General features: G+C 44.9%; 1 protein-coding gene and 1 long non-coding RNA gene across 7 annotated transcripts in view; one reads left to right on the top strand and one right to left on the bottom strand.

Annotated features, from left to right (window-relative positions):
• Nucleotides 1–8,144: 8,144 nt before the first annotated feature.
• Nucleotides 8,145–10,108, top strand: LOC147653652 (uncharacterized). Its single transcript, XR_015285637.1, has 3 exons — nucleotides 8,145–8,293; nucleotides 8,434–8,470; nucleotides 8,613–10,108. It is a non-coding gene; the product is annotated as an uncharacterized LOC147653652 (long non-coding RNA).
• A 1,320-nt stretch (nucleotides 10,109–11,428) lies between these two features.
• Nucleotides 11,429–26,088, bottom strand: part of DENND5B (DENN domain containing 5B) — a 103,396-nt gene continuing 88,736 nt past the window's right edge. For 5 of the 6 annotated variants that reach the window (XM_086884824.1, XM_086884821.1, XM_086884822.1 and 2 more), the window contains 9 exons: nucleotides 23,680–23,808; nucleotides 22,827–22,948; nucleotides 20,985–21,130; nucleotides 19,242–19,360; nucleotides 18,026–18,213; nucleotides 17,382–17,464; nucleotides 17,110–17,236; nucleotides 16,228–16,402; nucleotides 11,429–15,373 (listed from right to left, as the gene is read on the bottom strand). In XM_086884824.1, coding sequence (XP_086740950.1) covers nucleotides 15,190–15,373; nucleotides 16,228–16,402; nucleotides 17,110–17,236; nucleotides 17,382–17,464; nucleotides 18,026–18,213; nucleotides 19,242–19,360; nucleotides 20,985–21,130; nucleotides 22,827–22,948; nucleotides 23,680–23,808 — 1,273 coding nt within the window. In that variant the 3' untranslated portion in view covers nucleotides 11,429–15,189. The remainder of the gene's footprint in view (nucleotides 15,374–16,227; nucleotides 16,403–17,109; nucleotides 17,237–17,381; nucleotides 17,465–18,025; nucleotides 18,214–19,241; nucleotides 19,361–20,984; nucleotides 21,131–22,826; nucleotides 22,949–23,679; nucleotides 23,809–26,088) is intronic. The other variant, XM_086884825.1, reaches the window with a different exon arrangement.

The following is a 26,088-nucleotide window of genomic DNA, read 5'->3' on the forward strand; positions in this document are numbered from 1 at the left end:
TGGGTCACAAGCTTTGATCAAGCAGCCAAGAACCAAGTGGAAATCTACCGCCAAAATCTGGAGGGAGGAGGTGGAGGCAAAAATTTTTGCAAGGGTAGGAGGGAATGGAGTTGACTAACGAAGCCACCACATTACAGAGATAACTTCAGATAGCTTAATTGGATTGAATCAGTTAATTGGACTGCAACAAATCAACCAAATTTGACACTCAACATCCTCTGAAAAACAAGCCAAGGGCAAGTGGAGGAAAAGGGCAGGCAGGGAGAATGCAGCACAAATGGGAGGAGACAGCAGGATACATCCCCCTTCCTCAGGGCAGAGGCATCCCATTCTGAAAGTTAAAAGAAGATAAGAAAAGGTAAATAGGTTTCCAGGAGGAAGTATTCACAAAGCTACGGAGATAAGAGGAGGGCAGAAGCAGGATGGGCAAGCTTTGAGAAAATTTGAGCAAAAATTGATCACAGGGATCCCCAAAAGCAAGTCAGGTCCCATAACGGATGTTTGTAGTCAGGAGTGAACTCTACAGGGTGATGAAAGGGAAATAAACCCAAACCAGGACACACACATGACCTCAGTGACGTCCCTCAGGTCTGACAGCCTGTTCATATTGCAAATTACAGCATGCAGTGAAGTCAAGGGAGCCAGATGTTGCCTCCAGGGCAGAGGTGGCAGAGCCTGAGCCACAGAGGCTGTGTGCAGCATGACCCCTGTGCTCCACAGGCACAGAGTGATCTGACAGGCGTCTCAGGGCCAGCGGGAAAGTTCCTCTGTCTTCACTGTCCCCGTGATGCTGAGAGCACCAAGGACACGAGGACCAGCGCCATGTGCCTGCAGGAAAGAAGGGATGCAAGAGGGTACTGCCCTGAAGGGACAGAGAGAGCATTTTGCAACTTATTTCCATCCCCAGGAAAAATGTAAGAGGCCTCTCAGAAAGGAGAGGGTGGGTTTTGAATCAGGAGAGTTGAGGACTTCTATACTTCATACCTTTTACCTCGCAGGGAAGTTTCTTTGGTTAAAGCCACAGCTGGAATTTTCTGTCTCTTTCTCAGTCAGTAGGATGTGCCTATCTGTGAAGGTTATGGCTGATTAGGAGCTGTGGGAGAGGGAGCACTCCAGCTCGTTCTGAGCTCACCAGGGCATGCAGGGGGCTTGGGAAGCAGTGCCCTGAGGCACGTGAGGCTGGCTCCTTGAGCAATGGCATCCTCAGGACTGGCTGAATAAGAGCAGCCTGCAGGCATGACCAGGCTGTGAGGAGGAGCCCTGGGATCCTGTCTTGGGATAGCATTGTCCTCCAGGCATGGGCATTTTTTGAAAAAAACAGCTAAACAAAGTGATTGCTGTTTACAAAGTACCAAGCTGGCTGGTCAGAAACATTTAAAAAAACAGGCGTTTCTAAAACCACCTAGCAGTGTGGTTTCTGAGATGCTATTTTCAGCATGCTGTCAAAACAAATCTCTATCCATAGCTGAACTGACTGACTCTTCTTGTCAGGATGACTACCCTTAGCAGTAGTTGAACCAGTCCTAACTCAAGGTTTCAAAAGCAAGAGTAATATTTACTGGTTGATTTGCATTATCTGTAGGAGGAAAGTGGGAAAACTGGATAGCTCTGGAAGTGACCTCTTGTGCTGATCCTTCTTGGCCCTGCATATGTCAGGGCTCAGCACTCAGAGTGGGCTGAGGAATCACAAACATTCAATTCACACCGTGTAGTAAAAAAAAAAAGTTTGAACAGGGGTTAAATCCCTCCTGCTTGGAGTAACAGCTTCGTGGTGGGCAAATCATTTTGAAGTCCCAGGTAATTCCCTCTGTGCCATCTTGTACCAGCGGTAGTCCCAGACAGACCCCAGACTGCAGGTCTGGCCAGCGGGTGTTCCCTCTACTTCTGCACCCTCAAGCCGTACCAGAACAGAGAGAGCTGACAATTCAGCCACACAAATAAGGCAAGGAGGGACTCAGCTGCCACCCTCAGGAGCGAGGGTGTCGGTGCCCATCCAGCAGATGTGTGTGAGGTGGGAATGTCCAGACCTTTCCCACTTGTGCCTGTAAGTGTTCAAATGCTTCTCACTTACACACTCGGGCCAAACTTACCCTCATCCTGAGGTAAATTAGAATAAGTAACCATTCATAGAAGGTCTGCAAAACAGGAGGAGTTTTGTTTGTGTCATTCTTTAAGGCAGCAGCCCTTTAAAGCCTCTTTTATAAGCTATGGTAAATGGGTTCCCAGCATGCTCCTTACACAGAATCAGCATGTAAATACTGACTGGAGCACTGGAAACAACATTTTTAGGGAGTCCTGGGAAACCTGGGGGACAGATACCGATGGCTAGACTCAGAAGTCAACTTCAAATCAGTGTCCCCTATTTATCTATCCCTATACAGACTAGAATGTCAGGATGTGAACCTGGTGCAGACAGTGTGCCAGACCCAGCTTCTTGGGGACTGAGAGAAACAGGTCAGTGCCACGGTCCCCTTCCCTTCAAACCCTCTGCACAGGTGCCCCGTCCATAGCAACAGACCTCTGAGCTCTGGTAAGACTGTGTGGGTTTGCAGTCTCTGTGCTGTAACAGCTCTCTCCATGCCCACAGTCCCAGACTCCCCCTTAAGGCTGGGATGCTCCTGTGCTGGCTTCTACACCCATCCCACCTTCTGGGGGACAGCAGGGCTCAGTGATGCCTGCACAACTCTTTCCTCCCAAGTACTTTGGTGTGTCTTCATGCTGGCCAGCTTCTGCTCTGCAACAGCACCCTTCCCTGCTAGGTTTACATAATCCACCATCATCACTGCTTCCCACTCCACTGTTTGTAATGCTTTAAATGCACAGAGGAAGACTCAGACTCTTCTCCAACAGGTATGTGATCATGCTTCAGGCAAGTCATTCTCTAAATGATGCAGGACCATTTAGAGGCAGCAGTTATGATAGCAGTTATTAATTTTCCATTTACCAAGTCTGCAATGGTTGGTGGATCATTTGCCTGTGTGAAATTCACATGTAGCCCTTGCAAAAACACTGAGAGTAGCATCTTAACTACATTCCTAAGAGAAATTTAGGCTGAGTTGCTGGAGTGCTGTCTTGGTTTGAAATGACAGGTGTCTGCTAAGGAGGTCAATGGAAAATGTAAACCCCCCTCCCTTTGAATTATTATAATTTTGAAATTAAAGGGCTCTCAGGCAAAGATATGGGAGTAGGAATAACAGCTCTTTACTAGTATGTATTAAAAAAACCAAACACCAAAAACTACAACTTAATAGGAAAATTAAAATAAAATGCAGTTGTCCAAAAACCACTGACAGAGTCAGAGTACAGCCTGACACCCTGTTGGTCAGGGTGTTGATAACAGTCCCATTAAATGGTGGCTGCAGTCCTCCTGCAGTGACAGACATGGTTCTGTTGAAGCAGTGATCCTGTAGGAGGGTGTAGTTTTCCTCTGCAGCTCTGGTGGTGTAGATGGGTCCAGTCTCTCTGCTGGGAATCCAGTGGAGAAAGGCTGCCTGTGCTGTTCTGAGTCTCAGATTATATCCAGGTAGGAATGCTCGGCGCCTCCCCCAGGGTGGAGCATCTCCCAGTGGGATGATGTAATTTTATCAGTCATGCCCTGAGACTCCATGGCCCATGAACAGCAGATATCCCCCTGGAGGGAGGATGAGTGGTGGAAGAGACAAAGAACACTGCCACACCTGCTTTTAACAGCTGGTAATAGAACACATACTCCTGGTTACATCTTGCACTGCAGCCCAAGGCAAGTGCAATCTGCTGCCATCAATGGGGGAAGCTCTGCTAAGGAATTAATCTGATGAGGTGGGATGACAGCTGCTTTAGACTTGAGAACATCCAAAAACCTCTTGAAGAAGCATGACACGTTCCCTTAAGGGCTAGTTCTCTGCTGGCACTAAGGGCTTATAACACTCACCTGCTCTATGTATGGAGCTGGCACTTCCCTCTCCTAAAACAGGAAATGAGAATTAAAAATAGGAAATAGGAAATTAAATAGGAAACTAATTTCTTGGAGGTAGTCAATAACCTGTTGCTGGAAAACTCGTGTTTCTCTCAAGCAGGATCAATAATGCCCTAACTGCAGTCACAGGGAATTAGAAATAGTACTCAGCATTAACCAGTTGCACGGTACATGTAGCATAGAATGATCTTAAAACAAAGGACTGTCCAAAGTGGTCATCAAACCACAGCATCCATTCCACACAGTTGTCTCAAGAGAGACACGGGGCCACACATGGTTGTGTGAAGCAGAGTGGAGTCTTCTGTCCTGGGAAAATAAACTGCATCATTGTGGGTCCAGCTAAGTTAATCTAGTCTCTTACCAGAAAGCTGGGGCTGGCACAGAGACCATCCCTTGTTCTCAGGTTGTGAGGTGTCTCTGACCATCATGACCACATCTAGGGGGCTAAAGGCAGCAGGGATTAGCTTTTGGAAGGCAGAAGGAAGCAGTACCTGGATGTGTGGTCTGGTTCTAGTGCAGAGCCAGGCAAGCATACTCCAGTTATTCTCTGTTCAGGAATTGGAGACTGCTCTGACTGGATAAAAACCACCTGATCTAGATTGCATCAGATGAACTTTAGTAAGAAGGTCATAAAAAACTTGTCAGCTTTCATGTCTCATACTGTTCATCAACGGAGGATGCCCAGGGTGGGACAGAAAGTGAGAGTGGTAGAAAGAATAAATCAAATTGGTAACTCTTACCTGATAATTTCTTCAGACTGTGCAGTTTGTAGGCTCGAGAGCACCTTGCTCTGTATGGACCCACATTAGTTGTACAAATTCTGGGTACTAAACAAGGTTGGATTCTGACATAAAGCAACATCTTGGAACAAAGTTTTTCACTAGACATAGAGACAGAATCTTCTCCCAAAACTAAAACAAGAGAGGAACAACGATTTTTTTAATTTGACCAAAGCATGCAACGATGTTTTGCTTGCAAGATGGCAAACATTGACTCAGTGGGATATTTGTGCCTGTGGATCTGATTCTTTGGGACAAGTAACTTAAACTGAGATTATAGAATGAGATGAACTCCTAGACAATGCAAAGAAAATACGTTTCAAAACATCTGTTCTCATCTGGAACTTTTACAAACCATTTATGAATTGCTTCCAAAGCCTTTCCAACTGTACTATAACAGTGGTGGCAAGCACTTTTCCAAATATTTCAAGAAACAGGTATTTAGGATGGCTCATGCTGTCTGCTTCACAAGGCTAGAATATGCACTTGGCCTTAGGTGCTCTTGTAATCCTGGAGTTCTTCATTTAGTTATCTTTAGAGGTTTTATATATTCAGATTGGAGTGCTCAAAAGTTGGATCAAATTCTTTCAAGCTAGTCTGGCATTGCCACAAGTGGAGAATTAAATCAGGCCTGTTCCGTAGCATCTTTATCAGGTGCAAGGAACAAGCAAGGAGTTTCACTCACTCGCTTTTGCATCAAGGACTCATTCCAGTTCATTCTGTGGATGAAACATGCTTGGATTCTGATATAAATGTGAATATACAGGAGCTGTGTCCTAATGTTGAACTTGACTTTATTCCTGGCTTCATATTCATGGTTTTTTTTAATATTACATTCCCTTTATTTTACATTACAGCAGATCTTCTGTTGAACAAGCGTGCATTTAGCCAGAGATTCAAGAACACTCTCTTGTCTCATCAAAACTTTTTTCTCCTGCTTTGATGTGTTTTGTCTTCCTATTACCTTGCTATTTGTGCTAAGAACACAATGCCCTTGGATAAATCTTGTTTCACTGCATATTCCACACCCTGTGTATCTGTGCTAACTCCAGAGATGGGCAAAGCACAGTGCAAAGGTGTTCAGAGTGCTTTGGCCCCTGCCAGCTGTTTGCCCTCTGCATTTCATGCATTTTTAATTGTACACACTTCTGCTTGTCTCCACCTTAATACTTCCATGAAGAAAGCTCAGTATTCACTTGATTTGCAGCCATCCATTTCTTCACAAGCAAAGTCCTGTTTCATAACAGCCTTTCTGTAACTTGGGTGCTGGTTATACCACAGAACAATGTTTTAATACATGTCATTTACATTTTTCAGGGTAGCTAGAAGGGTTTTGGTTTTAATTAGCTGAGTCAGAGAGTCATGAGGTATTATACAGACACAAAGAGAGCTGCTACCATCATCTCCTTACCCCATGGCTCCTGTGCAAACATAGGGAAAAGTAGTACAGGTCCTTGCAGGCAGATATTTTTTGGAAAGAGGGGGAAGGGGAAATTGATTAAGATGTTACAGTGTGTATTGTGCCTGGAGTCCTCAGTAGTTTTTCCTTACCTGATTAATTGCCTAAGCCAGAGGTAGAAAGTCACTTCAACATTTGGGAGGAGCAAAGGGAGTGCCTCCTGCCATCCTCCCCCAAGCAGTGCTTTGCTGGGGGGAAGTCAGAGAGGTGCTTGCACGGAAACACCTCTGGCTGAGAACCACTTCAAATGAATTATGGACTCCCTCCTGCCCCCTCTTGCTGCTGCTTCCTTCTCCTTCCCTTCCTAACCCTTATCCTCCGTACAAAAGTCTCTCAGAATCCCCCTGCTTATGAAACATGGAAGGCCCACGGCACAGAGGGGCATCCCAGGAAGCTCTCTGAGGAGGACCTTGCTCAGTAGCTCAGCAAATGTCTCCAGGAACATGGCCAGCTTGGGTGATGAGCCAGCCAAGGCATGAGGCTTGCAGTGCTTGGGAGAATGCACTGGTAACCCTGCACCAACTTTTTCATGAAAACTTCCCAACAGTTTGGATGCTCACAGGAGCTGGCCCTATTGCAAACAGATTTAACTTCCAGTGTCAAAGGAAAACTTAATTTGGTTACAGGCCAAGTGCAAGTGCAAGACGGATGTGTGTATCCTGCTGAAAAATGCTTCAGATACCGAGAGCCTGGAGCGGCTGTGGAGGGGACAAAAGGGACATGCCTGTACTGCTGTCCTCTAGTGCCAGGTCCTGCTCTGCCATGGGGAACGAGGGCTCAGATTTGCCCCCACTTGCTGAGGGGGGTCTATCCAGAACATCTTGCACTTTGTGATAAGACAAACATGCTGCTCACAGCTCTACCCAGAGACAACACCGGCAGCCTTCACAGTCAGTGTCCTGCTCGTCACACCCTGTATGTGCCACTTCTCTCTCCAGGCTATCTTAACTGAAGAGATTAACAGGAGGCTGTACAATATCTTCCCTAGCACAAGCCTGGCCCTTCACAGAGATAACTATTTGTACCTAAAATGCTGAGATCATCCAGAAGCCAACCCTTATGTGGAAGAGTGGGACTGTCCTAATAAACATTGTGTGTTGAAAGCAGCACCAACAACAACTTTACTATTTTCCCAAAAGAGGGAATGCTTCTGTGCACAAACTAATAGGTTTTGCAGACTAGATTGTTCATGAATGCCTGTCTAAACTCACCAGTTTTAGGAACTTCCTCTGACTTCAGCAAGCCATGGTGGATCAACTTCTATTTGCACTTCCCAGGACATACATTTGAATTGAAGATCAGCTAGTTCATTCCTCACTTTTTAGCATTGTGCCAGTTAAACACAAATGACTAAGCCCAGAGCAGCTATCCTATTTCTCACTGAACACAGCTACCCACACTGCCCCTGTCTAGCACAAATTCCTGCTGACATCTGAAATTCTCTTCTAACAAAATCCATGCTGAGAATGAATGAAACAGCTTCTCTGGTCTGCAGGTTTTTCCTAGTTCTCCTGTGTTCCTGTTACCATGAATGGAAAGTTTTTCCTTTAGGAAAAAGCTCTAGGAACATGAAAGCTGGGCAGAGCCATAGCATGATGTTTCCACTTACATTCCCTGAATGCAGTTTTTCTTTAAGTCATTTTATGAGTTGGGGGAGAATATCCTGTGCACCACACCCACTTCTAGCCAGTTTCACACTATTTATACAGTGAGGAACCACAAACCATCTGTGAGAAGTTCAGATCCCAGACAAGCCAGTAGCCACACTGATTCTGAGCTGGAGGGTTCATATTGCATGGTCCAACTTAGAGCACATTCTGTTTATGGGGCTCATGGGGTAATGGCAGTTCAAAAGCTGCAGGTGTGCAAGCAGGTGAACTCAGGTGAGAGCACTGAGCAGAAGAAACAGGCTAAGGAGACCTCATGGAAGAGCTCACACTATCTCAAGTACAGAAGCACTTTGGGCTGACTTCCCACTTCACTTGAAATCAAAGCCATGCCTTAAAGAAAACCCAACCAAAGAACAGCACCACAGAGATGGTTCTCAGTTGTACTGAGTACTTCTGATTACTATTGGAAATCTCTTGCTAGCACTTCACAGTATGTACCATGCATTTTCTGATACGGGTGTGGTGGATCTGGTATGATCTATTTGGGCTTGCAGTGAGCAGGGACAGGCTGTGGGGCAGAGAGAGGATAAGATTCACTTGATGTTAATGAATGTCTGTACCTCCTAGAAGGGCTATGGACTCAAGATGAAAAGCCACAGAATGAAAGGTGCTTTTGCAAAATATCTGTTTTCTCTCCTTCCCTTTTGGGAATCACTGCCAACCTCACACAACAGCCAAGCAAGGATTTTTATGCATTTCTGCAGTGCTTAATCACCTTGCTAATAGTAACCATAATTCCTGTATTGTAGCTAAGTAAGAAGAGAGACTGTTGTTCTGTCTGGACAATTACAAAACTCTCCAACCACACACAGCTTGACTGACTTGCAAGCCCAGAACACCACAAATCAACAGGTTTCACCCATGCCTTTAAACTGGATTTAACCACAGATGAGACCTCAGGGCACTTCTGTCACAGCAGCACTGAAAAGCAGCTCTCAGTCACACACCCGTGGATGCTGGAAGGGTAATTGCTGACCCCAAAGCTGAACAATCTTCCTTGGTGAGGCAGAACTGGCTGCAGCAAATTCCCCCCACTCTGCACATCAGCTCTCTACCTGCAAGATGGGATACGACACAAGCAAATTGCTTAAAGCTCTTGGGGGAAGCCAGGGAGACTTAGAAATTGAAGGCACATTTTCTGGTCTCTATTGCATGCCTCTGTACAAAAAATAAGGAATTTGTCTTCATATCCTAATTATCAATATACTGTAAAAAAATAACCACCTACCAGCTCTATATTTTACTCTTGTGAACTGCTTATTTTTTTGATGTGTACATGTATCATCACCATGTATCACCAGGATGCCTTTGAAGGAACGAACTCTGTATGGGAGGACAGTGCTGGTGGGAATATTCATAAAGATTAATGCTTGCTTTGCCTCCAAGGGTAAGCTGCCTCTGTTGGTCTTCTTTAGGCCTAATTGAAAGCAGCCAAGTGAGGTTTCTCCCTGCAATGAAGGAGCCACTGGCTGCAGGGGCAGGTTAAGAGAAATGGCTTTCCTAGGCTAACACCAGCCTTTGTGGAAACTTCTTGTTGAAAGTGGGAGAATGCAAGGATTGCAGTGCACAAAACACAACATCTGGCTGCTATTGAATTTAATTCCATTTTAGTTTAGACTTGTATAAGCTGGCCATGGGAGCAGGGGCAAATCTGCCACTGAATGTCCTGTGTGAAGATGGCGACATCTCTTACAGGTTATTCTGTTACTCAGTGACTGGTGTGAACACCTGAGTCTGTCTTATGCAAACCACAACTATTTTACATTTATGGACCCCACTGAATCCATTACTGAATGGTAACAAGGCAGTCATTAGATCACCTAGCACTGAGCTCCTTTTCAGCACGAAAAATATGCTGCGAGTAAGGATCAGGGGGGTTGGCTGTGTTTCCTATGGCTTTTCCCTCCTTCCCCAAGACAAAGGTGGGCTTGGTTCAAGGTGAAAATAATTTGCCTGGTCACTTTCTGACAGAGGAAGTTCATTCAAAGGATCTCAGATGCCCTGTGAGGTTTGCAGGGAATACAGATGTGAAATGTCAAGCCTTCCTGCAGAACCACAGCTCCCCACTGACAAATCAGCTCTGCAGTGGCTTTGGCAGAGAGTTTACCATAACCAGCCACCAGATAGCAGACCCGTACAGGAATTTTCCCATTCACTTCACACCCTGTGCTGGGCTCAAAGCAGCTTATGATAGATGGCTGATGGAACAGCAGGAGAGAAATTAGGTTTCAGCAATGAAACGCTCCCTGACAGCACCGACAGCAGCCTCAGCCTCTGAGCTGATGGGGTGACAGCCCGGGAAGCAGTTTCACTCACCATTCCACTGAACACAATTTATTGTTTTTTTATTGAACAGGCTTACCTGAAATGCTGGAAAGGGACAAACTAGATTGATGAGCTATTTCAACTCCTACCCATGCCAGTTTTCTCAGACAGTTTTCTGCTATTCTTCCTTTGCAGAAAACACTGCAGTGCTCCCAGACTGCACCAACCACAGCACAGTGGAGAGGAAGTTGTTTGCCCTTGCTCATCTGGACAAGCTTAGTTCCGCCCTTCTTCAAGTACTGACTGCCTTTAGGATGTCAGACCTCACCATCTCTAATTTACACACATTTAGTAAGGAGGTGTAAAGGTACGGCCACTCCACCCACTGACATTTGACAATAAGCAGCTCTATGAATTTTATTCACATCTATAATGTTGATGAGCACCAGTATCCTCACCAGGATTCCCACATATATGGTCCCAAGCTCTGAGACTTTCAGTCCTGTCCTGAGATTCTCTGCCTTTTCAAAACAGTTAAAATGAATGAACAGACATGTCATTCACACGCACCATGCACACACACAAGCAGGGCTCTGCATTTCAAACTGTCAAAGTTTCCAAGAATTCTCCTATTCCTGCCAATTCCAGCATATCTGAAGCTGGGAGGGACATGGGGAAAATTTCTGAAAATCCAGTCCAACTTAGAAAAGAAGGCATTTCACTATCTTTTTTTTCTTTGCACCTTTTTTTTTTGCAGGAATCCATCTCTCTCTTGTCTATCAACCCTCCTTCTTCCACATGTTACCTGACAGACTGGAGAGCATGAGCTTCATTCCAGTGTTTTAACCCTGAGTTCAAATCTGAGAGCAACTCAAAGAGAGGAAAGAGACACTTTGCTACAAGTTAATCCCATCCTCCTTCTCCCCACTCCTCCAGGTACTAAGGGCAAAGCAATCCTGGTTGCCTAGCGAATGCCACCCTGGTAAGAGCTCAGCTTCACTGTGATCCCATTTCCTCCCTGTAATCAGCCACGTTTTCCACCCAAGCCTTGGAATAATGAGGTGCTCAGGCTCAGCACGGTCTCTGCCTCCCCTTTGTGTCAGGGGAGGCAGAAGATCTGGTTTTGGGAACAGTCCCTCACGCTTCCTTCTCCCCAGCTTTGCTCCAGCAACTTCCCAGTAGCAGAGCCACCACCAGCTGGATCATTCTGTTCAGTTTGTTCCCTCCAGGCTCAGATCAGCTCCTCACCTTCAGACCCGAATCGCTTGGCTCCTCTGCAAGGAGAAAGTGACACCAGCCATTATTCTCACAGTTTTATTTGTAAAGGACATAGCATGAAAAGCTGTATTTCAATGTACTTCAAAACCTGAAAAACCCATGTCGGTTTGTGGTGTGTATGTTAAAGTGCTTGATATAACAATACTTTTACTAATGTTGTCTTGAAAATAATCCAGTTCTTATTCCATTAGTAATAATGTAAAGACAAAATATACTTAATGGAGACATTTAGGGATCATTTTAAGCTATACAGGGCACATTTGTACATTTCAAGTGTAACACACAATATTTCCCCTCACGACGCGCACCTTCATTTGATTGAAAGAAGGAATTTTCTCAAATACGCTGCCGCGCAACTACCCTAAAAACCACATTTCTGAACAAGGATAGCTAATTACACAAACCAACTTGAAATAAACATGAGAAGATTCTTCACTAAACAGTACCATTTCATTTATTTCAGAGAATTATAAATACACATTTTGTACATAGTGAGGCATTTGATTCTCTGACTCCCTCAAGTCACCATGCTGGCTGTTAGTACAACTGGACTATGCAAAATCAGACATCTGCACATGGGCATTGGTTAGGAATTTTTTTGTTTTTTTTTAAAAAGCAGATACCAGAGAGCTTTGGTTTTTTCCCAAGATTCCCTTTCTCAACCAAAGAAGGTGCTTTAACACTGAAGTAAAAACTGTGTTAGCTTAGAAGATTCCTGATAGGTTTCTCACCATTCTAGTAGGTAGAATGATTTCTGTAAACCTCACAGAAAAAAAAAAAAACCCTCACAGTTTCCAATCAACAAAAGTAGTCCACTAAAAAAAAAATAAAAAATCATACATGGTAGAATAAAAATTCACAATGAAGAACTGTTTTCCCAAGGTTGTCAAATAACTACTCTAGGCATCCAAGGCATTCAGCTGTGCCCTTTTCAACGAATCTTGGGGTGGTTTATTGCCTACAAGGAAACATAATTTTTATTGTATTATTATTAATATGATGTGAAACCTGACAAAACCACACAAGTCAACACTTGCTGAAAAAGCTGAGGTGAAGTTAAGTGCTAAAGGTTTCTTAATGTAGTCTGAAATGGGGAAAGGCCCTGATTTGAATCTTAAAAATCATCAGGTTTTGACTTCTTTTAACTTAAGACAGACTTAATGTAGTTATTGCCTTTTTTCTCTGTGTGTGGTTTATTCATTTAAACGAATGACCTTTAGAGGTGCCTACATTTCTCCCTTATCCTGCTTGCACTTAACCCTTGTCATGTCAGATGAAAGCTCCAGTCACACGTAGCCTTTAGAGAAGTCTGCAGCAGTGTACTTTGGGAAGCATCCAGCACACAAATGCAGATGATGCTGTGAAGAAATCCAAGGACTAAAGAGGTGGTTATATATATAATGAAAGTCACTTAGACTGGGTTGGGCATGAAAAAACCCTGTATAGCAGTTATTAGACATGAAAGGCCTGAGTTGTCACAGAAATCAAAACATCCTAAGCAGTCATTACCAAATAATGCTGCCACATGGTTTCTGGTGCTAAATGTATAATTCATTGATAGAGTTAAGTACAGGGACTCATTTTCAATTGCTGCTGAAGGGTTGTCATGCATCATCTGCTGACTTTAGGCAGACATGCCTGGCCACACAAAAAATCCTAACACTCCAAATTTCACATTTCTGGAAATGTAAGAGAGATGTCACACAGCTGTGGGCTCTGGCTACAACTCGAGACACCATTCACAGCCTTTACATTAGTTACTCACACCCACAGCAGTGACATGGCATTGCTGCCTGCAGTACTTGGGATGAGTTCAGTCAGTTTAAGGAAGCGCAAGCTCAGGAGGAAAGAGCTGTTATTGAAAGCTGGAACCCTCATTAAAATGGAAGGGTCCTTGACAGTGTTATTTTATTTCTTTCTTAGAAACAAAATGACTTCTATAAGGTAAAGCTCTCCAATGAAACAAAGTTACACAAAAAGTTTTCTTCTGCTTGGGAGTCTGAGGTGAAACTTCCACACCGAAGTGAGCGCTGTTCTAAGAATCAGGCAGCAGAAGGACTACAGAAAAGTAGAATAGATTGACACACGGCAGATGAGCAAGCAAACCCTAATTTTCATCCTCTTTCTTTCTCCTTATCTCCCATCCCTCCTTCCACCATGTGCACACTATGCCGAGACCTGCCACTGTCCACCACTGCCAAGCCCCTGCTAACGCCACTGGAGAGCACAGTGCAAGACAACACTTACAGTACCAGTCAGGGGCATTTCCCAAGCCTCAGCTGACAGTGAGACATCCAAAGATGACACTGACCTAATGCCCAAGATTGTAGGGAATGAAGGAGTGAAAACAAAAACCTATACTTAAACTAACTTCCAAAAATTAAAACCAGGTGAAGCTGTGTCCTCAGACCCTTCCAACTCCCATCCACAAGGATGGGAAATACACTCTGTATCTGCTGCATGGTACTCACAAGGTGATTTTGATATAATCTCTTATTCAATTTGTATCATACAGTTGCTCCCAGTTCCTGATCAAGAGCTGTATCTCTATATATGCACTGTATCAGTAACACATTAACTGGAAAGAGTGTAGGGAAAGAAGCCTCAAAATACCGTGAGAGAATTTTTTCCCCCCCTTTTGCTTAATTCCTTTTATTTTTGTAGCCGGATAATTAAAGAAAACAAAAAGTCATCCAAGATCCTGTACTCCCCTAGGAACACTGATTCTGCAGAAAAAAGGAAGACTCATAACCTGTCAGCATTTCAAAGCCAGCTGATACAGTTCGGTAGCACAGCAATAGCAGTGTTTGTGGCTCTACAGCAATGGTTCTTCTCAAGTACAGCAAGAATTTGGTATAAACCAAATTCCTCATCATGGGGGAAAATAAAAAAAAAGGTCATCCACAACACAAGCTGGCTGAGGGTGAATCATGAGAACATCCAGACAGGCAGGGGACACACTGAGCGAGCCAAGCAAGCCCCTGTTCCCCATCTCGGGCTGCAGCAGCAAGGCTTCAACAGGCGTCTCATCCTCTCAGGCTCTGAGGCTGACAGCAGTCCCTCTCTCCAGTGATAAGCATTCCAACACTTGTTTCCCCTTCTGGAGATCAACAGGAGTGACACTAAAGACCTTACAGAAAAAAAAAAAGACGACTCACTCCTTCCAGGAACGGGAAGATGAGTCTTTGAACAAACAACAAACTAAGAGAGACCATGTACAGTAGGGTAAACCAGCATATGCTTACAGCATTTCCAAGAGTGACACGATCACAATGGCTACACATAAGGTATTTGCTGTATTAGTTTGCAATACCTGAAAAGGGCCCTGCTGAGTTTGCACCTTTATTTACACGTTGATTGGCTTCTTCCTCGCAAACAAGTAGCGGCATCCCTTCCCATCTTGGTCCTTCCCTCCCTCCCCCGAGTCCTTCCCCTGGGTTTAAGCTACTCATAGTCAGAACAAGAACATTCAGTCTAAGAAAAATTTCTTAGAGTAATATAATTTCTCAAAGAAGATAGCATATTTACACACACCTAACACATGAAAATACTCTATTTTTTTGTACTAAATTTCTGTTTCAAATAAACTACAATACTGCATCTTAGCTCTGTGCAGCTTTAGAGGGCAGTCCCCATCGGGCACAAACTGGGCTTCCCAATCCTGCTTCCACCAGCAGCTTGGTCTTACAGTGGTGCACTACCATGGCATTCAAGTCCTGACAGGTCTCCAATTGCGGTTTGCTTGTTTGGGAAAGGAGTAATGAAGTTCTCAGCAGAGCCATGCTAAACATCCACTCCTTTAATGAGTGATCCTTCTAGGATGATGTTGAAGTCTTGCAATGTCTGTAGGACTCGGATAAGGGAGTTGACAGTCATGCGGTCCCGAAGGAGAGCGTTCTCCTCGTACATCCTCGTGATGGGCGGGCACTCTGCCAGCAGCGGGATCCACTGGGACAGAAAGTGGTCCCTAAAAAGGGCAGGACAGGAATTGTTTTAGCACCAAGTACAACAGATCTCACACTGGAATTCCTCTCCAAGAACACAACCCAAAACAAGCAGCCCCTTTTGGGTGAGCGGTGGGTGTTGTTTGCATGAACAAGTTTGCTATATTATTGCAACCCTTGATTTGGTTAGTAAAATACTACCTACTGTAGGAATGAAAATTGAAAGGTATTACCAGAATTGGACATTTGTAAGAATTCAGGAATATTTTCAGATCAGGAATAGGGAAATTAAAACTTGAGGAAAATCTGACAAACTGTTTGCCAACTGGTTTTCCAAGTATCCAGACAGATAAGACAAAAATGGTACTTACTGCTAGACATACCAACTTCTACCCCCCAAAATGCAACCAAGTCCCACCCTCCTGCCCCTCCCCAAGTGCAGGACAGAAAGCACCCTATTAGGAAAGAAAGGTTCATCTAGAATAGTTCTGTCAAAATTCTAACAGGTATCCCATTTTCACAAGAAATTGAATGAGGATTTAGAAATTCACCAGCTCCTGAAAAGGAACTCTGCATTCCCAAAGTCAGTAATTCATCAAAAAATAGCATTGCAAGACAGATTTCAAACACATGACTGTCAAGCTAACAGTTACAAAAAAGCTCAAAATGTTTTTAGCAGTTTAGACACTAGCCATGTATTATTAGTGCCTCTTTGCTCCAATTTTTGACGTAGTACTAAAGCTGCCTAAAATAGGCACTGGATAATAGATAGGTGTGAGGTGTCTTAAAATGGAAAATTAAAAGTAAGGAAAATGGTGGAAAAACATTCTTCTTGTCTAATACCAGAGGACACACATAATGAAGAGCAGTTCAGTACCTTGTCCCCAGGCAAACCAGGATTTGGAATTTGCCATCCTTTCCAATGTTCCTTGGAGCTGTATTGATGGCATTGACATAATGACAGAAGGTTTTGCATGAAGATCTCTGAAGCAAAAGGGCCTCCTCATTGTCTCCAATCTGATCACTGGTTTCAAAATAAGCAACAGCTTTCTCTGTGGTAGGGAGAACATCAGAAGCCAGTGAGAAGAAGCACTTCACTGTGACACAGAATCACACAAGGGAATCCTTAAAAAAATAACCTGCTGAGAGAGCTATGAATTCCTGACTCTGAAGACCATAGGTAGGTGGTCACCTCCACCTTTGCCATGGCACAGCACTGGTCAGTCTGGCTGATGTCTAACACAGGTAACAGCAAGGAGCAGCACCAAAGCACCCATCAATGGTTTCACTGTGATACTATCACTGATTTTTCACTTTTTCTGGGTAAGCACTTACCCTCAGGCTGAGCATCTCTGCCTGCATGCCCGTTCTAAATTACCCCTACACAGGCCTACAGGTAAGGATCACCAGTGCAATAATTAGGAGAGCTCATAAACCAGGAATCCAAACCTTTCACTCCCTCCTCTTTCCCAGCTCTCCTCCTAACACTGCCCCTCTACCCCAGCCTCCAGCCTACCTTCTTTCTCTCAGAAAAGCAGCTGTTTGAACTAGGAACTCTCAAGTTTCTGCACAGACTCTCACTTTTTCTTACACAGAGTTTAGTATTTTTCATCTACCATCAGGTTTCTCATTGACTTTAAGCAACCTGGAGCAGGTGCTTGGCAGGAGAAATGGCACCCTAGCTGATGATAATCCAAGGTTTGTGTGTGAGGAGTCATTTTGCCCTAAACCTTCTCCTCCAAACCATATACCAGCTTACCTATGAAATCCCAGATGAAGACATTCTTATGAAAAATGCGAGCTGATTTGAATCCATGGTGGAAGACCTGCTCCAGTGCTGCAACCAGACCATTTTCTCCACACAACAGAATGGTAAGGCTCCCTCTCTGTGGAAAAGGGAGAGTAGGTAAGTACAACTCACCTTGTTTGAATGCCAGAAACTTCAGATCTAAAGGTAGTACATCTACTGGTAGTTCAGTGCCATTTCTGTTTATAAAAATGTGCAGACAAGTAATAAAAAGTAAGAATTACCTCTTTCTCTGGCTTGTGGAAGTGTTTCACAATATTGTTCACGGCTTCCCCGATTCCCTCCTGGATCTGCCCCGCATTAGGCTCTGTGAAATGGTGGAGAGCAGACTAGCTGAAGGTTAAATCTTTCCTTGCTTGACATTTCAGCACTCATGTCCTCTAATTTTACAGGAGCCAGACAGATGTGTGAACAGGATCTACACTGTCCCATCTCTGTGCTTTAGCAGAGAACGCCTCGTGTGACCCTCACAGCCCCGTGTCCTGTTGCAGCCAAGTGCAGTTACTCATAAAAGCTAATTTTAGGGATGTGAGGTTGATGTGCCCTAGGGTCCCTGCAGAGATAAGCTCTGCCAGAAGGCAGTTCACAGCAGCCACATCAAGCTCTGAGCTGCACTCTGAGAGGCCTGTCTTCCCACAGACAGCAAAGTGAGCTGGGAGGCTGAGCAGTATCAGCTACTGCAAATTCTGCCGCCTCCTCCTCCCTCATCTCATATCTCCACGCTCCAAAGAAAGATTATTATCTCTCAGCAGTCAAAAGGGGGCACTGAAAGAGGCAACATGTACATCACAGAGCAAACACCAAGCAGGGAAGGCAGGAAAAGCTCATCAGCTTGCAGATGACCCTGGGGAGAAAGGCAAAGACTTACTGGTGTTCCTCCCTGTGAGGGAAGTGATGCTCAGCCGCCGAGTCACAGTGGGGGATTTCTGCTGGGGCGGGGTGCGGCACTGCTTTCCCAGCTCTTCGTCAGACGTGGAGGACACCAGCTCTCCAATGAGGATCCGCTCCAGACTGCCATCATCGACGCCTTTTCCCAGCCACCGCCCACAGGGGAACCTGCAGCGCGCCCAGGACAAGCACAGGTCAGCCCCACAGACACTGCAGCCTCATCTCCAGGCTGGGGGACAGCTGGCACCCAATAAACTCTGCTAACAGGCAGGGAGTACTTTGCTCCCAGAAAATTCTCACAAAGCACAGCTCTGCAGGAGCAGCCCCTGCACCACAGCTCTTGGAGGGAAATATGCAAAGCTTGGGTCATGGACATATTTTATGGTCCACATCTTGTTTTCTGACGGGTTATTTTGCACTTGCAACCACAACCAATACGCAGCCTTTAACAGTGTTGCAATGATTAACAACCAAATCCCCACAGAATTTCCACCCAGCTGAGGCTGCAATATCTCCTCATTCTCAGACCTCACCCCACATTTTACTGCTGTACCTCTGGATCCCATACACAGCCCTAAAGAAATCCATGCACACGTCATTTTATCCCATGTTCTCCTACTTTCCCCTGTACACTGTGGCCAACTCTGAGATCTGGAGCTCATCTCTCTGGATTGCAGTTTTCCAAGTTCACATTTTTATAAAAATTGAGTCTGCTTAGCCATGTTTTGTAAAACCAATGATGAATTAGGACACCATTTTGACACAGAGGTATGTGCTTGATGTAAGATTAAGAAATCATCAAAACCTTTTCTTTTCTTAAATATTCCCCTGGGAGTGAAATTTCAGCTCTTGGGGTTTAAAAGAGTTAATTTGTGCACAATTTTACCACACTACTTTAAATCAAGAGATGATTAGACACAAACCTATGAATCACTTCAAAAGTATCCATTCTGTCTGTCCTGTCTCAGAAAAATGCAAAGAAAATCCTGCACTCAAATCTCATTTAATATTTATCAGATTATCTGACTTCAACCAGGGCTTCTGAAATGAGACAACCAGGGGCGGGGGAGACCAACCCAACCCTATCAGGGACCTAAATTAGCCCAAATCAGAGTTAGGGAGAAGGTGAATGCCTTCTTGCTTCCTCTAAATTCAACAAGAATTTCAGACAAGGAAAATTACAACTTGTTGCTTACTTGTACGTGTGTCCTGTTATTTCATTCCTGACCATGACACAATCAACCAGCCACTTGGCCAGTAGCCCTGAGTTGTCATGACCAATCTGAACGGTCGTCAGCTTCCCCAAGTTCTGGCACTGAAATGAGTAACAGTTTTTGCTTCATTTAAAAAAGAACAGACAACACACACCCCCACCACATGCATGCATATGGTCTCAAATATAGGCTTTTATTCAGTTTCTTAGCTTTCTTTAAATTATAGAACAAGTATTTTCGACCAAAGACACAGAGCGTATTCAAAAGCAGCATAATTATTTTAAGACAAGAGAGAAGAAATAAAACTGTTAGAAGCTTGAGGAGAGATTACATTCTTTGTTGGGAGCACTCTGAATATTTCTGAGAAGTATTAATTACACATTTCTGAGTAAGGTGATAAAAAGGTGTGCTTTTGCAGAAGAAACAGATCTTCAATACAAATAGCTTTTCAAAAATCCATTTGGCACATACTGACCTTCAGCTGACTCACTCCACACTACTAGATCCTTTATTATTTTAAAAGATTGATTTGCTTATTGTCAGGCCCAACAAAAATCACTAACATGAGACTCAGCATCACAAAGACACAGAAGAAGGAAAACAAAGCACTGTGAATTTCATTGCAATAAATAATTGTATCTGGGCTGGCAACAACATCTGTTAATGTCACTTAAACACTTCCCTTGAAAGACCTGGTTTTCACTGCTTCTGATGCTGCCAAACAAGCAGCTTGGGCTGACATTTTCTTTAAGTGGGTGGCTACCCCAAGCTGATATTTTAGGAAAGTTTCAGCCAAAGGAATAATCCAGAACAGCATCAATACAGTCCTTTGAAGCATCTAAATATGTCATTTTGCCTGTTAGAAGCCTGGAGATATTTTCTACAGAACAGTAATATCTGAATGAGATGTGGGCATTTATCTCAAAAATATCCTCTCTTTGTCAAAATCGACCTATATTCAGCAAGAGGCTTTTTTTCTGCTATTGTTGTTGAACATCAGTCTGCATATGCTCAGTGGATGCAACCTCAATTTCAGTAGCAGATTTTCCTACAAAATCACTCCTTAATGGATATGGTACAGCCCAGAGCTAGAGGAGCTTGATGGGGCTTTCCCTGCAATTCCCGCTACCAGCTGCTTTGGCATGGCACTGAGCCAACCTGTAATTGCTGGGTGGGAAAGCAGAGGGGAAAGCAAAGAGAAAACCCCAGCAGGCCTAGGGGAGACAGCCCAGTGGGGGTGGCAGCTCCCAGAGTGCCACAGACAGCACCTGAGGCTGTGATGTTGAAGAGCGATGACGGACAATGGGCTGAGAAGAAATCTGGGACTGGCCAGAGATCAAAAGGGACCTGGGTGGTGGTTAGTGGAAGGACAGAATGAAAGAAGGGAAAAGAAACTTGGAAGGGAGATGAGGGGTTGGAAATGAGCACTGAAAATTAGGCAAGGAGGTATGGAAGGGAATGAGATGTGGAAATAGATAGGCAAAGTGAGGAATTCTGGGCTGGACAGGAACAGCAGCAAGGCCTGTGGTTAAAAGTGGTGTGTGTTCACAGGAAACCTCCATCTTACACAAGAGGGCAGGCTATTTTCCTGTATATATTTGAACCTACAGTGATGTTAAAAATCAGGACAGAATCTGAAATGCTGTTAAAAAACCCTTAACAAATTAATACTTATCTGGGAGCATGTTTCAAATTGAAAGGAAAACGTGAAGAGCACGTACTCACCTCAAACGTCATTTCTAGGTGGTTTTTAGGAATCTGCATGACACCACTATCTCCCAGTTCTCCTGACACACATATCCACGGATTTGATGTGGTTATTGCATTGCTTAACTTTTTGATGGGAATTATCACTGACCTGTAAGGAATCACTGAGAACAGGCAGAGAGGGAAGTACGTTAGCCTTCATTTTTTTTCCCTCCTTACACCAAACACAATTTCTGGGCAAACCACGCCTTTCCCTTGAAGGCAAGCCCTGGTAGCCTGTCTGGGAAGCAGAGCAGGTCCGTGCCGCTGGCGGGCTGCAGGGCAGCGGTGCCGCACGGTGGAGCTGCAGCCCCGCGGCACAGCGGGGACAGCGCACCGGGAAGGCTCCGGAGCCGCCTGCGGGAGGATGGGGCAGCTCACGGGGAAAGGAGAGGCACAGTCATTGAGCAGCCTGCTTTGGAAGAGACCCTTAGAAGCCATCTAGTCCAACCCCCTGCAGTGAGCAGGGCCATCTTCAACCAGACCAGACCGCTCACAGCCCCTTCCAACCTGACCTTGAACATTCCCAGGGATGGGGCATCCACAGCTTCTTTGCGCAACCTATGGCAGGGTCTCGCTACCCAAAATGTAAAACAGTTCCTCCTTATATCTAACCTAAATTGACCCCCTTTTAGTTTAAAACCATCACCCCTTGTCCTACTGCAACAGGTAAACGATAAAACATTTGTACCCATGTTTTGTACAGGCCCCCTTCAAGTACTGTAAGGCTGCAACAGAAAGTGCTGGCATGGCTGCTAACACCACAGACTCTCAGGTCTGCTTTGTCCCTGTGGACAACCCCCTCTTTATTCTTATTCCTGTTCTTATTCTCTTACTCTTCTGCTTTTAAAACCACCCATACATGCTTAAGACAAGGACTGCCACCCACTCCAATTTGGATTTGAATCTGACACTGCAGCTCTAGCACTGTGAGACTTAGCTCTCTCCCCTTATGTTTCACAAGCTGCCTTTTTGACTGGGGAAGTTAAGCCAGCTTCTTTTACTTTTGTGTGCCAGCCAATCATACTGCACTCAAAAAAATACCCTCAAATCCAAGCACTTGTCCTACAGGAGAAAACTGTTAAGCTGGATGCCACACAGAAACAAGGTAATCAAGGATGAATAAATCTCTGCACTGTGCTAGTTCTGAGGGGATTTATTGCTTTAAGAGGAGAAAAAGTAAAATGAGTGCCTGTTTTGACAGCCACGTAAAAATTGCTTCACTTCACTCTGAACAGGCAGGAAAATTAAAAATAATGGCTGCCCAGGTGAATCCAAATAATTAGGTCATCTAATGGGATCTTGATTTTTCTGCATTGTCCAGTACTGGAGAGACAAAGATTCATTTCCAGATGTCAATCCAATCTCTGCTCTCCTCCTTACAAGAAAGATAATCTTTCTGGCATTTAAGAGACAAAAAGAGATTTAAAATACACAGAGGAGTACACATTTCATCTCAAATCTTCCATCTCCTCAGTCTGAGGAGAGCAGACTGCTAGGATGCACACTTAATGAAGGCCAGAAAGAAGCATTCGGAGGTAGAGGACTTGTCTGGGAGGGAAGGTGAAAGAACTATACAGAGAGCAGCACTCTGCTGATTACTCTGCTTTGTGCAATGCTCTTATCCAGAGCACTCCCACACAACCTTGGCTCTCCAGCTGGTTTCCCAGAGCAACACCCAGCACCCAGGAGCCCCCGCAGCAGCAACCAAGGCTTCCAGATAAGGGCTCAGCTACTCAGGCACCAGCAACATCATCTCTTACAAACTATGACAGCAACTAATTTTTAGTCAGGGGGAAAAGAATTGATTCTCCAACTCACTGATTGTAGTGAAGACGCTTGTGAAGCAGAAGTAATCCACAGCATTGAGTGAGAGCAGGTGATACAGAAACTGTTCCCGTTCTTCTTCACAGCGCAGGAAAGCGTAACGCTTGTAAAGTTTCCTGGGAGAAACAAGCACAGGGCATTTTTGTTGTTACTGTTGAAAAAGCACCATGTATCTTAAAAGGTGTTTGAATCTCAAAACACCAGAAGGAGAGTGGCTCTTAATGGGAGGTATGAGTCCCCAACCACAGAAGCAGCTAGAAACCCGTAGAGGGTATGTAAATGTACGTGTGTTTTACAGAGCACTCTTGGCTCCACGCTCCCACAGCAAGGCTACTGAATTCATCTCAGTTTGGGGTTTGCTGCAAAGCACAGGTGAAAACTAACACTATTCACGGCAGCAGATCTGAACCAACATACAGCAACCTCATTTCTTCGCCATACCTTCCCACCGTGGAATGGTCTCATCTAATAACATCATCTACCTTCTGCTCCCTACTGTGACAGAAAACTCAGCAGAATGCACCAAGCAGCAGCTGGGGCCCTCCCACCACTCTGTCCATTCAGAGATCTGTAGGGCTGCAGTGTGGCTTGGATCACTGCAGGGATCTGACCAAGGACTAGTGCCTCCTTCCTGAAATCTGTAACATGTTTTCCATGCAGATGAGCAGACTTCTGCCCTGCTGGGTGAGCAGCACCACCTCTCCCAGCTCCCCCCTGCCCTTCAATCACTTCTAGCTGGAAACCACAGTACCCAAAACAGGTGCCTGGCTGTACCCCAAGCAGCAGCACTTTGAGACACCACTTTCACAATGTGAAAGTGAAGGTTTGAAGAGAAGAGCTGGCTTACTTTGCAAGTGCCTGGTTGGAAAGCAGCTGCTTCAGGTGCTGAGACAAAAGCTTCTTCTCCAGAGAAAGTCTTATCCAAGCTCGGGCTCGCCCCACATCAGTCTTTATCTCACTCATGTTCTGAACGTGCCTGAAAGGTGTGGGGAAGAAAATAAATAGATGAATCAAAAATTCTGTATGCTTCAAATGGCAACATCCCGTCTGATGATGCAGCAGGTGAACTGGAAAATGTCTTCTGACATAATTTCTGGAGAGATCCCCAGCAGGGCCCCCAGAACCCTGCACTGTGGCAATGAGATCTCTGGCAGCCCTGGGCTGGCACGAGGCAGCTTTTCCTGGGCATGGCAGCCCATAGGAGCTGCTCTGTGGTTGCCTGGCCAAGGTGAGGAAGGGTGAACCTGCATTGCCCCAGGCAGATGTTCTCATGGACACTGCTAACACTTAAAAAGAGCAGGCACCTCGTGAGACCCAGTCATATCTCAGCTGCCACCTCAAGCTGCTGACCTGAACGGGTGTGTCTGGGAGGGCAGAGGACAAACACATGTTCTGAGAGTTTCTCCAAACCACAGTGGCCCTGAAGGTCCTAACAAACACCCTGAGGGCAGCAGCAATGGCACATCTGAGAAAAGGAGGACTTCTGAGGCAAAAACAGCAATGGGAAGCTGCAAGCAGAATTACATTTTTAGGGATATAAGAGGCCTTCCTGTAAGTGATAATTTGAACAGCCCTCCATATGTTTCATCTGTAGGAAAGCAGAAGTGTTCCACAGGGGCTTTCTTGTACGGCTTTGCTTTTCTTTCTTCTTTTTAAACTTCTCACATTTCAGTCTGGAGAATGCCAGAAATTCTAGTTTTAGAGCACAGGGAGTTTTAGAAGAGGAAGAGAACTGCCATGGCAGGACAAAGTTGCTTCCAAAAACTCTTGGAACTCTTAACCCACTTGGTTAAATAAAAACCAAGAAAAATGAATAACAGTTTTCAGCAGGGGAAAGAAAAGGCTGCAATTTCTTAATTTTCCTGCAGTCTGCATGTTAAGTACACAAGCAATTCATCCCTCCAAACCTCCATGGCAGGCTCCAAGTACCATCAGCTGAAATCTGAACTAATCCCAGTTGCAATTTACTGTCCAACTCCTGCAACTTCCTTGACAGCCCTCCACGCATTGCTGAGTGTTGGGGAATGTGGCAATATTTACTCCAAAGGAAATCCAACGAAGCCGTGCTGTGACTGATGCTTTCCACATTGACTGCTATAGTCTCACCGTCTCGTGCTTCCCCCATCTGTTACACCCAAGTGTGTGCTTTGTGTTATATTTAGTCCCTGCATTATTTGAGAGAACTACTCTCTTGTTTGTAGAGCCTCTAACGGAGCAGGCCCAGGACCTTGAGGGCAAATTTGCAAAAACAACTTGGAGCTGCCTAAAAATAGGGAGTTTTCTCTGCACAAATGAAGAGGATGCAGTGCCCAGCAGCACTGCTCTGTGCCAGGCTGACCTGCAAGGCTGCAGCCTTGCTCCTGGCACAGGAAAGCCCTTCCTGGCTTAGAGCATGGGAGCCAGCATTAAACCTTCCAGCAGAGAGCTGGACACGTGACCCGTAGTCCTTGAGAAACAGGATGCACGCTACAGTCAACTACATCATGTTGAGACACTCTCCTCAGACGTTTCAAGCCTTTTGAGATGGGAAGATCAAAGCACAGACTATCATCTCCCACCCCTTCCCCTGAGTGCTCAGCTTGAATTACATCTAATATGAAACCCTGAGCAGAATATGTTATTTCACTGTGAGAAGATTCAAGTACAGATGGACTCAACCTTATTCCATGCACGGTCTGTGCCTCTTCATTACCTGTGTCTGGTTCAGACTAGATTAACATTAATTGTGCATTTGGGAAAAATAAATATCTGCAAGCATGCAGCTTGCCAGAGATTTAAAAAAGATTCAGTAATCAGTCTTGGTGTCAGCAAAAGCAGAGTGTAACAGAACAGAGCATGCAGGAACCCAAATTTATTTCACTGTTAGTTGTGAGAGTCAGAATAGCTCTATTTTTATCTGTGACCTAAGTGTAAGCACCGTATGCTCACCACTGCACAGCAAATTCCTCTTGTCAGAGCACAGAACAGCCATTTCAATGCAACTCTCCTGGTTTGGACTTGCTTTTAATCCCATTAGTAATAAAGAAAAATCTATTTGCCCTGTCAGATGTAAGCCTGGGGTATGGTGAGACAAACCCTGTGCAAACAGCTGTGCTGACAGCAGAGGTTACAGCTGCTCAGCACCGCCGTGCCCCGGGGATGCTGTGCACTCTCCTGTGCCAGCAGAGTCAGGAAGGAGCCTATGGCTCACCCCAGGTAGGCAGCAGGTCTTTGTTCAGCCTTCCTTTTGAGCACAGCAGGTTAAGCATCACTGCTG

This window comes from Cyanistes caeruleus, chromosome 4 (genome assembly GCF_971803275.1).
Source record: "Cyanistes caeruleus chromosome 4, bCyaCae1.hap1.1, whole genome shotgun sequence".
NCBI lineage: Eukaryota > Metazoa > Chordata > Aves > Passeriformes > Paridae > Cyanistes > Cyanistes caeruleus.